General features: G+C 40.2%; 1 protein-coding gene across 3 annotated transcripts in view; it reads left to right on the top strand.

Annotated features, from left to right (window-relative positions):
• Positions 1 to 1,184: 1,184 nt before the first annotated feature.
• Positions 1,185 to 13,803, top strand: part of SLC38A10 (solute carrier family 38 member 10) — a 77,826-nt gene continuing 65,207 nt past the window's right edge. For 2 of the 3 annotated variants that reach the window (XM_044001921.1, XM_044001923.1), the window contains exons 1-2: positions 1,185 to 1,852; positions 9,123 to 9,240. In XM_044001921.1, coding sequence (XP_043857856.1) covers positions 1,763 to 1,852; positions 9,123 to 9,240 — 208 coding nt within the window. In that variant the 5' untranslated portion in view covers positions 1,185 to 1,762. The remainder of the gene's footprint in view (positions 1,853 to 9,122; positions 9,241 to 13,803) is intronic. The other variant, XM_044001924.1, reaches the window with a different exon arrangement.

The following is a 13,803-nucleotide window of genomic DNA, read 5'->3' on the forward strand; positions in this document are numbered from 1 at the left end:
GACAATAAAGGACTTCCCAGCCTCGAGTTGGAAAAATGAGGATTCTTCCTTGTCCTTTCCTTTGCCCAGCTGTTGCTACCGCCGTATACTTGTTACCATGGAGAAGCTTGCTTTCCATCCTTCAGGAGAGCACCCTGCCTAGCAAGGCACTAGTAAATGCCTTGTATATATGTAGTTGGCGCTTATTAAGTGTCTGGGTCTATCTACCAAGCCAGAGCTATGTGGATGCAAAATATCACTAGAGGTTGGTTGCCTGGGCAAGAAGATAGAAAGGACACGGGCATGCTGGTAAATATTTAACTAGCCGGGGGAGGGTGTGTTTGAGAATGTGCACAGGACACACTTTTAAGTTCAATCTGCATCATTAACATTTCCTCCGAAATTTTATTAGGTCTAGACCCTAGCTTCTTAAACTGTAGGTCCCGACCCCATATGAATGTGGGGGTAGTGAAAAATTTGGCAAAAGTAAAAGGTGATGTATGCCTATTTTGTATACCTACATACCCCGGGTGCCGTAAAAATTTCTCGAGCGAAAAGGAGTCGAGTGGGAAAAGTTTAAGATGCCCCAGTCTAGACAATCAACCTGGCAGCTACGTGGCAAAGTTCCAAGACTGGAGTCAGGAAGAATCATCTTTCTAAGTTCAAATCTGGCCTCAGACACTTACTTGCTGTGTGACCCTGGGCAAGTCACTTAACCCTGCTTGCCTCAGTTTCCGCATCTGTAAAACGAGCTTGAAAAGAAATGACAAACCACTCCAGTGTCTTTGCCAACATGAAAGACAACGAGAACAAAACGACACATCAAGCCCTGGTTTGGACGCAATTTCCGAAGAGCAAATGCTCACACTGAACATTTAACAACAGGCTCTCAAGAACAAGTACTAGCCGGCTCCAGTTATTACAGTTAACTCCGAAGCCGCCGGCTTCAGCGGGCTAAAACGCCACGTGTGGAAAGCCGGTCTCCAATCCCCCCGGGCTAGCCCTCCCACTCCTGCCCCAGACCGGTCCGTTGTGGACCCGCCATCTCATTGGTCCATACAGCTTCCCTCCCTCTCCGCCCCGCCCTGCCCCTCTCTTTCCGCCATTTCATTGGTCCTCACAGCTTTCCCTCCTCCTTCCCCCTCCCTCCCCGTCAGGCCCTGCCTCATCGTCACTTCCTGGAAGGTAGCCCAGGAAAGCCGGAAGTTTGTGTGGGTGAGGCAGAGAGAGAGAGTACGGGCTGAGGTGTCCCTGGCGAACCTGTTGTGGTGTCTTCCGGGACCCTTCGCTGGGACTGCGGGCGGGGCTGACGTTTCCTCGGGAGCGGGGAAGGGGGAAAACACAGCTGCCAGGGCAGGAGGAAGGGGGGGGAAGGCCATGAAGCGGTCGCGGAGCCTGGAGGACTCGGGAGGCTGAAGCTGCATCCTCCCCCCTCTGCTCCTATCCCTATCCCTCCCCTCATCCCTCCCCCCCCCCCCCCGAGCCTGGCCCCCTGCATCGCAAGTCCTCACTCCTCCATCTTCTTTCCCTTTTCTACCTACCCCTCCCCTCCACCTGTCCATGCTTGAACTTTGACAGCACTGCTACCCCACCTTGTCTGGGACCAACTCATCCTGGGCAAGTTATTCCTTGGGGCCGGTGGGGGAGAATCGTGTGACCCCTGACCCCTTGCTCTAGTGAAGGTGCTACACTCCCTCCCGCCCCCTCCCTTGGCATCCCGAGTCCCCGTTTACCCCAGGCTGGGGCTAGAAGAGAGGGGTCATTGACCCTTACCCTTTCAGCAATGGCCGCGTCTAACTGGGGTCTGATCATGAACATTGTGAACAGCATTGTGGGGGTCAGTGTGCTCACCATGCCCTTCTGCTTTAAACAGGTGAGTCTGCCACCTTGCACCTGGCTCCTGTCCACGGGGCTACTCTAGTTCTGTAGTAAAGCGGGACCATCTGCTTTTTAGGGGTCCCATTCATTTTTGTCATAGTTACTGGCTGGGGAAGAAGGTTGACTGGGGGCTTGCCCCAAAACCTGGGACTGCTATTTAACCTGCAGGCTTATGCTTTTGCCCTTAGGCTAGAGCAAACTTCTTTCCTTTATGTGTTTTCCCTTGGGGTGATATTAGTGACACGGATTTTTTTTTTTTTTTTGGTACTGTTGTTGTTTGTGAACAAAAGAGCCTTTTATGCCCAAAGGACTGTAACATGAACTAGACTTGTAGAAAATTTAGAGTTAAAGGAAATTTCACTGGTTTTCTAAGCCAAATCGTACCATCAACAAATTTAGTGAAGAATGCATTTTTGACAACTATATAGAAGGATATCTGGACAACTAATTTGGAGTTCTAGTGTAATTAGACTCCTAATACAGTGGGTGCCATTGTATAGGTACACCTGTTTATTTATTTATTTATTTATTTATTTATTTTTAGTGAGGCAGTTGGGGTTAAGTGACTTGCCTAGGGTCACACAGCTAGTAAGTGTTAAGTGTCCGAGGCAAGATTTGAACTCAGGTACTCCTGAATCCAGGGCTGGTGCTCTATCTACTGCGCCATCTAGCTGCCCCCACCTGTTTATTTTTATTTGATTTACACCGTGGGTGAGACCTATGAAGTCAAGCATTTGTCAAATTATTCCAGCTGTCATTTCATCAAAAAGATATGGTTCGGTAGCACCTGTTTTTGTTCTCCAGCCCCATAAGAGACCTGTCAAGGTTATTTGTAAAACTTTGCAATTAAGGCCAAAGATTATTAAAACATTAATATCTTCTAAAATGGAAAGTGTCCATAAAAAGCAATTTTATTTTGGTGTCAAACTTCTGATTGTATTCCTCTTACAGTCTATACACGTACCATTCTTGCCTGTCAGGCCAGTGATGAAAAATACCCAAACAATGCTATTCAGTGATAAAGTGGTTGTATCTGAGGCATTTCTTTGCCTTTCACTTTTGAAAATGTAAACTTCAGAAAAGGGAGACTGAAAGATTTTCGATGAAAGACATTCCCACTTTGAGCTTAACTGGAGCATTTCATTATTTAACAGATTTTTCTGTAAATCAATACCTATAGTTTTATCAGAATCAACATAAAGGATAAATGTTCTCACCACTTTAAGAAATATCCTTCTTCAGATCGAACTTTCAGGTCATCATGCTCACATTTAGGTTATCATTCATTCTTTAAATTGACCAAGAGGTCCAGCTTGAGAAAAAGTTTCACCACGAGGGTGATACAGTTAAAAGAAAAAGAATACAAGGGTTTCTTTTCTCTGCTTATGAGAGAAAGTACTCTTTCCAAAGTTACCAATGATCTTAGTCGCCAAACCTCTGATAATCTTTTTAAACACTCATCCTTTTCAACCATTCTATTCCATGCCACACTTCTGACCACCCTTTCTTCTTCAATACTCTTTCCTCTGGGCTTTTGTGACACTAATTTGTCTATCCAACCACTCCTTTTTAGTCTCCTTTGCTGGTTCATCATATAGATCATGCCCTCTTAACTGTGGGTCTTCCCTAAACCTCTTCTCTCTATATACTCTCTTGGTAACCTCATATTCCAAGTATTTAATTACTATACTCTATATGCTGATGACTCCTAGATCTACATATCCATCCCTACTCTCTTCTCTGAACTTCAATCCCACATTACCTCTTGACTACTGGACATTTTAAATTGGATATCCCAGAGATATGTCAAACTCAGCATGACTAAAACAGAACTTATTATTTTTCTCACAAATCTCCAGAATTTCCTAGTTGTGATGAAGACACCAACAGTCTGTCAGACTTAGAGACAGCTTGTGACAGAGTGGATACATTGCTGGGCCTGGCTCAGGAAGACCTGAGTTCAAATCTAGCCTCAGACACTATACTAGCTGTGTGATCCTGGGCAAGTCACTTAATTTCTGTTTGCCTCAGTTTCCTCAACTGTTAAATGAGGGTAATAATATCATCTACCTATTGTGAAGATCAAATGAGATATTTGTAAAAGCATTTCTATCAGTGCCTGGCACATAGTAGGGGATACACACACACACACACACACACACACACACACACACACACACACATATACACACATGTACACACATACACATACACACACACATATGCTTATTCCCCTTCCTTTAACTTCCCCCTCTTGCATGTTTGTAACCTTGGCATTAGTCTCCACTAATCCTCCTTACCCTTGCTCATCCTACATATCAGAACAATTACCAAATCTTGCCATTTCTGCTTCCACAACATCTCTTATTTCTGACTCCTCTACATTCACAACCACCCTCCTTCATCTTTTGCCTTGATTACTGAAACAGCCTCCAAATTGGTCTCCCCCTGCTGCCAAAGATTTTCTTTAAGCACAGAAAAGAGCATGTTATTCTGTACTCAGTAAACTACAGTGATTTCCTTTTGTCTCCAGAATCAACTAGAAATTCCATTTCCCATCTCTATTCCTTTGCACTGAATATCAACCATACCTGGAATGCATTTCCTCCTTGGTTCTTCTTCATAGAATCCCTCTCTTTTAAGACTCAGTCAAGCACCATCTCTACATGAATCCTTTCCTGATCTCTTCAACTGCTAGTGTCCTCCTCAAACTACCTTATTTTTAACTACTTTGCATATTTTGTATTTATTCTCTAAAGAGAATAAATTCTGTATTCTATATATTCTATTTACATGTACATATAATATACTTGTCCTTGTTGTCTCCCATGTCTCCTATTAAAATGTAAGCTCTTTGTGAGTAGGGATTGTTTCATTTATTGCATTTGTGTCCCCAGCACCTATCATAGTGACTGGCACATAGAAGGCATTTAACTAATATATGTTGATTAATTATACAAATCCTACCTATTCACAGCCCATCTCAAATCCTTTCTCCTTCACAGACTATAGCCCACATTTATCTCCTTTTCTTGAACTCCTGAGGCACATATTCTGTACCTTATTTTGACACTTAATCATACACACATATATAAAAAGTATATATATATATATATTTCTATGTATACATGTATATGTAATACATACCTCCCACCTCTGAGAGAGAAAGAAAAAATATTGTCTTGTAACTTAATTGTGTTTCATATTATGTCTCATCTCTGCAATTCTTGGGGTACATATTCTATACCTGATTTTGATACCTAATTACACAAATATATGTTATATATGCCATATATATAACAAATGTGTGTGTAGATGGCTAGATAGTATTGGCTTGCATTATAACTTAATTGTGTTTCGTGTTACATTTCATTCTGGGAGAGAGGGGGATTTGTCTTATTTTTCTAGGTACTTCCAAACTTATCAACTTTAGCTCTCAATACCTATATATGTAGTAGATGCATGGAAAACTTATTGAGTAAAAATCAGGCAGTAATTTAAGAGAAGAAAGCTGTTTTTTACAAGCTTACAGTCTATCAAGAATTATTGAGTACCTACTATGAGCAAAATATGTAATTGGAAAGGTAAATAGCTTCTGTAAAAACCTATATACAGGGGCAGCTAGGTGGTGCCCTGGATTCAGGAGGACCTGAGTTCAAATTTGGCCTCAGACACTTGACACTTACTAGCTGTGTGACCCTGGGCAAGTCACTTAACTCCAACTGCCTCACCAAAAAACCAAAACAAACAAACAAAACCTATAGCTTAGAGACCAGGGTTGGGAATAGAATATGTAGTACAAAATTTTGAGTTGAAATTGAGCATTTTTTTGAGTTTCATATTTTCATATGAAAAATATGAAAAAACTAATATTTTCTTTTGAATAATGAGGTTTTTGAAAATAGAAAGTGGTCAAAAACCTCCCCCTTTCCTGCTCCCTTTCCTCCCCAGAGTGAGGTAGAAGTATATTAAAATTAAAGTAATTTTCTTGTTCCAAAAGGTGTTTATATTTCTGGTGCAATAATAATGGCAGCTGGAACTTAAGTAGCACTCTTAGTTTTTTTCAGATCAGTCAGTCAGTCAACAGGCATTTATTAAGCACATCCTCTGTGCCAGATGTGCTTGGCTCTGGAGATATAAAAAATGAAATCATCCTTACTCTCAAGGATTTTACATTCTTTTTTTTTTTTGTGGGACAATGGGGGTTAAGTGACTTGCCCAAGGTCACACAGCTAGTAAGTGTCAAGTGTCTGAGGCCGGATTTGAACTCAGGTACTCCTGAATCCATGGCCGGTGCTTTATCCACTGTGCCACCTAGCCGCCCCCAGGATTTTACATTCTAATAGGGAGATGAGTACAAAGGTAAGGATATTGAGAATAAGTGTAAATAGAGTACATAGAAAATATTTAAATGCAAGATAGTTTGGGAAGGATAGGACTAGCACTTCTCCTGGAGAAGGTGGTGGTAGAGCTGAAGGTGTACTTGGAGGAAGAGAAGGACTTCATTTAAGCATCACAAGCAACCCTACGTGGTAGAATCTATAAGTATTTTATTTTTCCAGAGGTTGATAAGCTGATTTGTAAGCCTTTGCCACCATTTTAAGCTATTACAAGAGCCTCCTAAAAGGTCTTCCCATCTCAGTTTCCTTCTCTCTCCAATCTTTTCTTCATTCTACTGCCAGAATAATCTTTCTTATGCGAGGATCATGTCATATCTGTTTTAAAAAAATCTATGCACCCTATTGCTCACCATTACCATTTTACCAGGCATTCAAATCATTCCACAGATGGTGCCACCTCATCTTTCCAACCTGATTTCATTGCAGTTTTCTCACACTTAAGTCGAAGCCCCACTGGATTACTTTTTTGTACTTAACATTGTTCCCTATACCTGGGATGACCTTCCCACTCTTTGTCTGCCGAATGCTAGATCTGTCACTTATTACCTGTGTGATCTTGTGCAAATTATATTGCCTTTCTAGGCCTCAGGTTCCTTATCTGTGAAACTTACCTATGTTGAACTAGATGGTCTCTGAAGTCCCATCTAATTCTAAATCTGTGATAATATGAATCCTTATCAGATTCCTCATCAAACAAACAAACAAACAAACAAAACTTACACAACCTTCAAGCAGTTAAACCTTGCTAGTATGCCTGCAAAAAATCCAGACCTCATTTCATTTTTCATTCGGAATGACAGTGGATAGAGTGTTTCACGTAGAGTCAAGAAGAGTGTTAAAACCCTCCCTCTGACACTTTCTATTTGTGTTACCATGTACCCATGACCATAATCTTTTGGGGGCCCCTGCTTCTTCTGTAGAGGTGAAATATCTATGGTTTTTACCTCAAGAGTTCTTGTAAGAGTCAAATGAGATATTATATAATTGAAGAATGCTTTGGAAACTTCAAAGTACTGTGGGAATGTTAGTTTTCCTCTTTCTTCCCCAGATCTCATTTCATTTTATACTTCTTTATTGTATTTTTAATTTTACATTTATATCTGATTTATTCTCCTGCTTCTTAAAAAAGCTTTTAAAATTGTGAGTCTTAACCTCATGTGGGGTCAAATAATTGAATGTGGGGGTCATGAAAAATTTGGCAGTAAATGTTTGTTTTGTATACCTATTTTATCTACTCATATACCTGGGGTTACATAAAAATTTCTTGCACAAGGGGCAGCTAGGTGGCACAGTGGACAAAGCACCTGCCCTGTATTCCGGAGGACCTGAGTTCAAATCTGACCTCAGACACTTGACAGTAGCTGTGTGACCCTGGGCAAGTTACTTAACCCCAATTGCCTCACTCCCCCCCCCCAAAAAAAAATTCTTGCACAAAATTGGAAAAAGGTTAAGAAACCCTGAACTAGACTATTAGCTCCATGTGTGCTGGAAACTTATCTAAATTAGACATCACTCTCAAGACCTTCCACTTTGCCTTGCTCACTAGATTATCATCACTGTTTGTTTAATGAAAGACTGTCAATGGCTAAATTTTACTTAAAGTTCGGAGAACTTTGAAATTTTCTTCTTTTGAAAAAAAAAAAGCCAAAAGGTTTAAAAAAAAAAGAAAGGTTTTCAATCTTGGAAATGACCGTCTTTTTGTGGTGAGAGAGCTTCCAGAGTTACTAGGACATTGGACTTCTAGATTGTTTAGGTGATTCTTCACTTTGCCTTGGGCAAAGGTGGCTGAAGGGCCAGGCTGGCAGCTTGCTAGAGCTCTGTGGCCACATGATTACACATTCTTTCAGATAGCAGTTTTTCTGTTTGGAAGGATTCATTGACTACTACATGTCCCATTATGCACTGCAGCTTTATTCTCCCCCTCCTCTCTTAGAAAACATTTCATTCTGGGAATGGTCATCTCAACGTACCTCTGAAAGATCATAACGCTGGAAGAACTGTTAGACATTGTCTCTTGCAGTCCGTTTCCCTCAGGTTTTCCAAGGTCACACAATGGCGAAGTCTGTTCTATTCACTACCAGTCCACCATACTTTCCATTATATTATACTTTATTGCTATGAATGTAATTTTCTCATCATTCCTGCCTATTTTTGAGCACCACTAGTTGCATATAACTCCTATGCTTTTATTTCAGTGTATTTCAAGGTTATGTTTTAACTATTCTTCTCAAATACAGGTATTTTTCCATGACTTATGCAGATATTAAATAGTGTGTTAAAGTGATCTGTCTCATTTTAGTAATGCTGGACTTCAATATGTAGATTTTTGTTTCATTTGAACCTCTTTCTTCAAGAATAATCCCTTAACGGTAGTATTAATGTTAGTAGGTAATATAACTAACACCATAAAAAGTAACTGGATTATTAATAAATATGTAAAGAACCTGATAACTGCTAGATTGGTGCATAATCAGAGACAGTCCACTAGTATGATTAATTTTTTCAGGGTGGGGTGAGATTAAGGAGGTGGAGGCCTGAATGGGTTTTCCTTTTTGATAGATGACCTTGATTTGAGGCTTCTTTCCAAAAGTCACAACAAATTAATTTGGGGAACAATTCTTTTGGAAAGGACTGTTTTGTTTTTGTCTTTTTTTCATCAGTGCCTGGCACATAGTAGGGATTTAATAAATGCTTGTGTAAGCAGGTGAGTGAAATTGAACTAATCTTGTATTTTTCCAATTCCAATAGCTCAGAGTTAAATAAATAGAAGATATAAAATATGTATGTGTGTGATAAATCTGAGAAAATGTTTTATTTATCATTTTGTGATGTTATCTCTTTTTCTTTTCTTTTTGAACCCTCTAGTGTGGCATTATCCTGGGAGCCCTACTGTTGATTTTCTGTTCCTGGATGACACACCAGTCCTGCATGTTCTTAGTGAAGTCAGCCAGCCTTAGCAAACGCAGGACCTATGCAGGCTTAGGTGAGAATTTCAGCCCTTAAAAATCAATCAGGAGATATTAATTGAGTGAGTACAATGTGCCAAAGCACTGTGAAACATAATTGTAAAGTACTAGGATCTAAAGATCTAAATTATCCCTTGGACTTATTCTTAAAGCCCTTTCTCCATGGATATCAATGCTTACATTTTTCTCGGTAGAGTGTATATGTCACTGGACTTGGAATTGGGAAGACCTGCTTCAGACTCCTCTTTAGATATTTATTTGAGCAAGTCACTTACCCTTGCTGTTCCTCAGTTTGCTTTTCTGTAGAATAGGGGGAATTAGATTTAGTTATCTCAGAGGGCTGACCATTCTATCTCAAAGTCTATGATTGATAAGCCATAATATTTAACTATCCTTACTGGTGAGAAGTTTTTAAGTAGTTTGTAATTTACTTGCTTTTCTTTGTTTCTTTGAGAAGGTGGTGAATTTCATATACTTGATAAAGTAACCTCGTAACCCCAGTAGCTCTAACTTTCTTGGATATCCTTAGTTTTACTTTTCATCTTTTCAGTTCTTTTGTCTTGCAATTCTCTTTTAATCAAAAGAAACAAAACATTTAATTTTTCTTCTATGCTTTCTGAAAGACATTTCAGTTTGGAATATTTTATCACTTGTATGACTTAACTGTACTGTTAATCTTGTCTTGCTTTCTCCTTTATTCTAACATGTGAAAACTTCTCTCTTTTCAAAAGCATAGGCTCGGAATTGTTTTGATTGCATTTCAGTTCAGAGTGGGTGTTGAAATATCAAAATACAAATTCTCAGGGGTTGGCATTATGGGTATCTGATGAAAGTTATTGGTCTCCAAATGAAAGCCATTAGTTTCTCCATCCTATGTATTCCTGAGGACATTCGGTTCTGCCAGCAGAGTGCCTGGCAGGGAGTGTCAACTTTCTGGATTGCTGTTATACAAGTACACATGACAAAATGAGGAGGAGAAGGTGAGAGGAAATAGTGTACAAAGTTCCAAGTAGCTGACAAAATAAAAACCTCTTTAAGATTCATGTGTGAATTTTTGGCAAATTTGATCATTGTTTTTTTCTGTTTTGTCAATTTGGCATTGGCATCAGTATGTTAACATTTATTTATGACCCCTTCTAAAATTCTCAAAGGATAGTTTTGGATTCCCCCCCCTTTTTTTTTTTTGAGGACGGGTGTGTTAGATAAAGTCATAGAAATAACATCTACCCCTGACCAGATGAGCTTGACCCTTTGTACAGAGACACAAAGCCAAAATTCATGTTGAAACATAGCTTCTCACCAGAAACAAAATAGGAGACATTTCTTCAGTATTTGTGCTCAGTATTTGTGTTCAGTATACTACACTTAGGAATTTCCCTCCCATTATTCCTTTGGCAGAAATGTTTTCTTGGCTTCAGGTACCATACTAATCCCCTCTCTCAATATTATCTTGTGGATTTCATCGTTTTCTATGGCTGTCTATTTTGAGGATGTTAGTACAAAGTGATTTGGTTTCTGTCATATGCAGAAGACATAAAGAAAATGTTTATTCTGTTCAGTGACCATGCTGTTGACAGATGGATACCCCCATTGCATTGGCTGCCTAGGGCTTAACATTTAGCTGCACAGTGTGACTTCTGCCTAAATGTACCTACCAGAAGCAAAAAGAAAAAGAAGAAAAAGACCCTCACTGTTTTAGGTGATGCTTCATATCAAACAAAATTACTCGATTCATTTGAGCTCCCAGAAAGTTTCATTAGGCCTAGTCTGATGTAGTATTAGCTTTCCTTTGTCCTGCCCGTTTTCAGTTGCTGTGCCCACCTCACAGAAATGAAGAACTTCAGCTTCTGTGAAAGGAGCTATGAATCTCTGTGGTTTCTGAAACCAAAGACCTCCAGTATACAGGGATTATCAAGACTTCCAAATTTCCTGATACTTTGGGAAATACTGGGTCATCTCTTTTTTCATATATGCAGAGAAAAACTGAAAGAAATTTTCTCTGTTCTTTATCTTCCTGGGAGAGAGCCGCTACAAGTTTACACTGCAGCAAGAAGATGGCCATGATTGAAAGGAAAGATGTTCTTGGTAGCCTTCTTATACCGTTTTCTAAAATATCCAGGTTCAGTACTGTCGAACAGCCAGTCTTTGTCATTAGTTACTTGTATACCACTAGTACATCTGCAGGAGATTCTGGCAATCTTGTAGATGATTCTGTGGGTGTATCTGGCAGTTTGGAAAGATACGAGGCAACTTGATAAATTATTCTGAGATGTTAAATTTGAGTAGTTTTAATATAGCCTTGTATCTGGGTTCCAAAGCTGTACTAGCCTATAGACTTTAGCATATCATTCTCCTGCAGTTACCACTGTCACAGTGATGCAACATTTGATTGGCGGTGAATTTTGCCAACCTAAAGCATTTTAGTGCTTTTTCAGTTTTTTTTAGGTTATGGGTCATCATACTTTACATTTTTATTAAAATGTGTACCTGTCCATCCTAATTTTATGTAGACTTTCCATTTTTCCCTCAGAAAATGATCATACCCAATGTAGTTTAGGTGTTCGGTGACCCAAATGAAATTGTTAGGAGTTCCAGAATCCCACAACATTCATTGACCATGACCCAGAGCTGGTGTGAGGTGGGCTGTTGTCTCAAATGACACACTTTTGGCAGCCCCCCTTAGCACCAGCATCCCCTCTAAATGGCTACCACATGGGTGACAAACTAGGAAGGTTGGTCATCTATAACTGTAGCTTAATAATACAACGATGCAAAACTTGTACACAGAATTTAATACGTGTTGTCATTATTGTATTGCATAATAGGGATAGAAACTGGACCTGCAATTTCATTAATACAAGGAACTCCCAAGTCAGAAGACTTCCTCTGCCTCTGTAGCTCAGTCCCACTCTGTAATCACCTTCTCTTAGAGAGAAGTTAAGTTACTTACATGGGATCTTACAGGAATCTGAGTCTCAGGACCTTCCGGGTGGATTCTCTACCCACAGAGCTGTGCTGCCTTTCATATTTCATAGTAATCAGGCAAAAGTAGTCAGTGGAAAAGACTAACTTTCACCCAGTGAAATCAGGTAAAACCCTGGACTTACTATAGTCAGGAGAGCCTCAGCTCTAACCCTGATCAAGTCATGTCACTCTGAACCTCAATTTCCTCATCTATAAATTTAGGGATAATGGTATTTTTCATTGCAAAAAGGGACCTTGCCTGGATGTGCTAACTAGAAGCTAAATACCTGTCTTAGGTAATGTCTTTGATACCTAGTGAGGTGTCTCAGTTATTCCAAGATGCTAGAAACTTTTGTTAGGTCTCACAGGGTTGGCCTGCTAGGGAGATTGAGACAGTTTAATTACCTTAATCCTTTGTCATTTATAAAGTGCTATATAGATGTGAACTCTTATTCTCTAGTAAAATCTCCATTTACATAGCACTTTAAGTTTTGAAAAGTGTTTTATGTCTTATCAGCTTTGATACTCACTGCAACCCTATGAAGTAGGTGCTGTTATCCTCATTTTACAGATGAGGAAACTGAGGCTGAGAGATTATATGGTTTGCTCAGCCAGACTCACTTAGCTGGTAGATATCAGAAGCAAGATTTGAATCTGAATCTTCCTGAGGGAAAATCAAGCATACTCCTTCTGTTGATAGTTTTCAGTTACAGCTTAATCTCTCCCACACCTATTGATGTTCACATAGATCAAAAGATAAAGGGTCAGGATCCAACTTTCCAACAGGTAGGGTTACTACAACCTCTTTTTCCTCTTCCCCATAGCAGTTTAGGTTTGAGGCTTCCTCTACTCTCTTAGGGCAGTCATCTCCTTGGGAGATCACTAGTCCTTGGAGTTCCCCATCATCTACCTACTACGTGTCCTGAGTGTTATAAAAGTACTGGTGAGAGTCAGTAAAAACTTTGGCTCATGGGGCCTGTGTAGAGTAGATGATCTGTTGGGGAGAAAGGGACCATCTAATGACCTTGCCACGACTGGGAGAGGGAAAAGGGAAAGATAAGAGAAGACATGGAAAGAATAGGCTCACATCTGGTGTTTGGGGACTGGTTATTGTCCTTCGTGCCAGAAGACCAAACTGACATCACTGTGTACAGTGTGTCCGACTGCGGCTGATTGGACCAGTAAGAGCTCGGAAGGCTCTACCACAGATGGGGCACAAATAGTCCATCTGACCATTTGAAGTGGAGATGGCTTTAAATTTGTGCATCTCATGTTTCTTTGGAGTTACTGCAATTCTGCTTCACTCAGAACACAGCGCCTGCTTTTACGAGGGCACGCCATGCTGGGTGGTCCTTTGCCAGTGTCTCCCATGTCTCACAATCAATTCCAAAGTTCTTCAGAGTGATGTAGAGAGTGAGTTTGGGGGCTAGGCTTGTAAGAACTACAGGCACTGAAGCAGCAAGAAACTAGCAACCATCCAGACATCCTTTTCTCCCCCTCCCCCACCAAAGACTTTTTACTTTTAGGATCAACATTGAAAGTTGGTGTGATTTAAGGTATAGTTCCTCTGTTCCCCAAAATATATCCCTATCTGCTTGCTTTGGAGATAAAACACA

Source organism: Dromiciops gliroides, chromosome 4 (genome assembly GCF_019393635.1).
Source record: "Dromiciops gliroides isolate mDroGli1 chromosome 4, mDroGli1.pri, whole genome shotgun sequence".
NCBI lineage: Eukaryota > Metazoa > Chordata > Mammalia > Microbiotheria > Microbiotheriidae > Dromiciops > Dromiciops gliroides.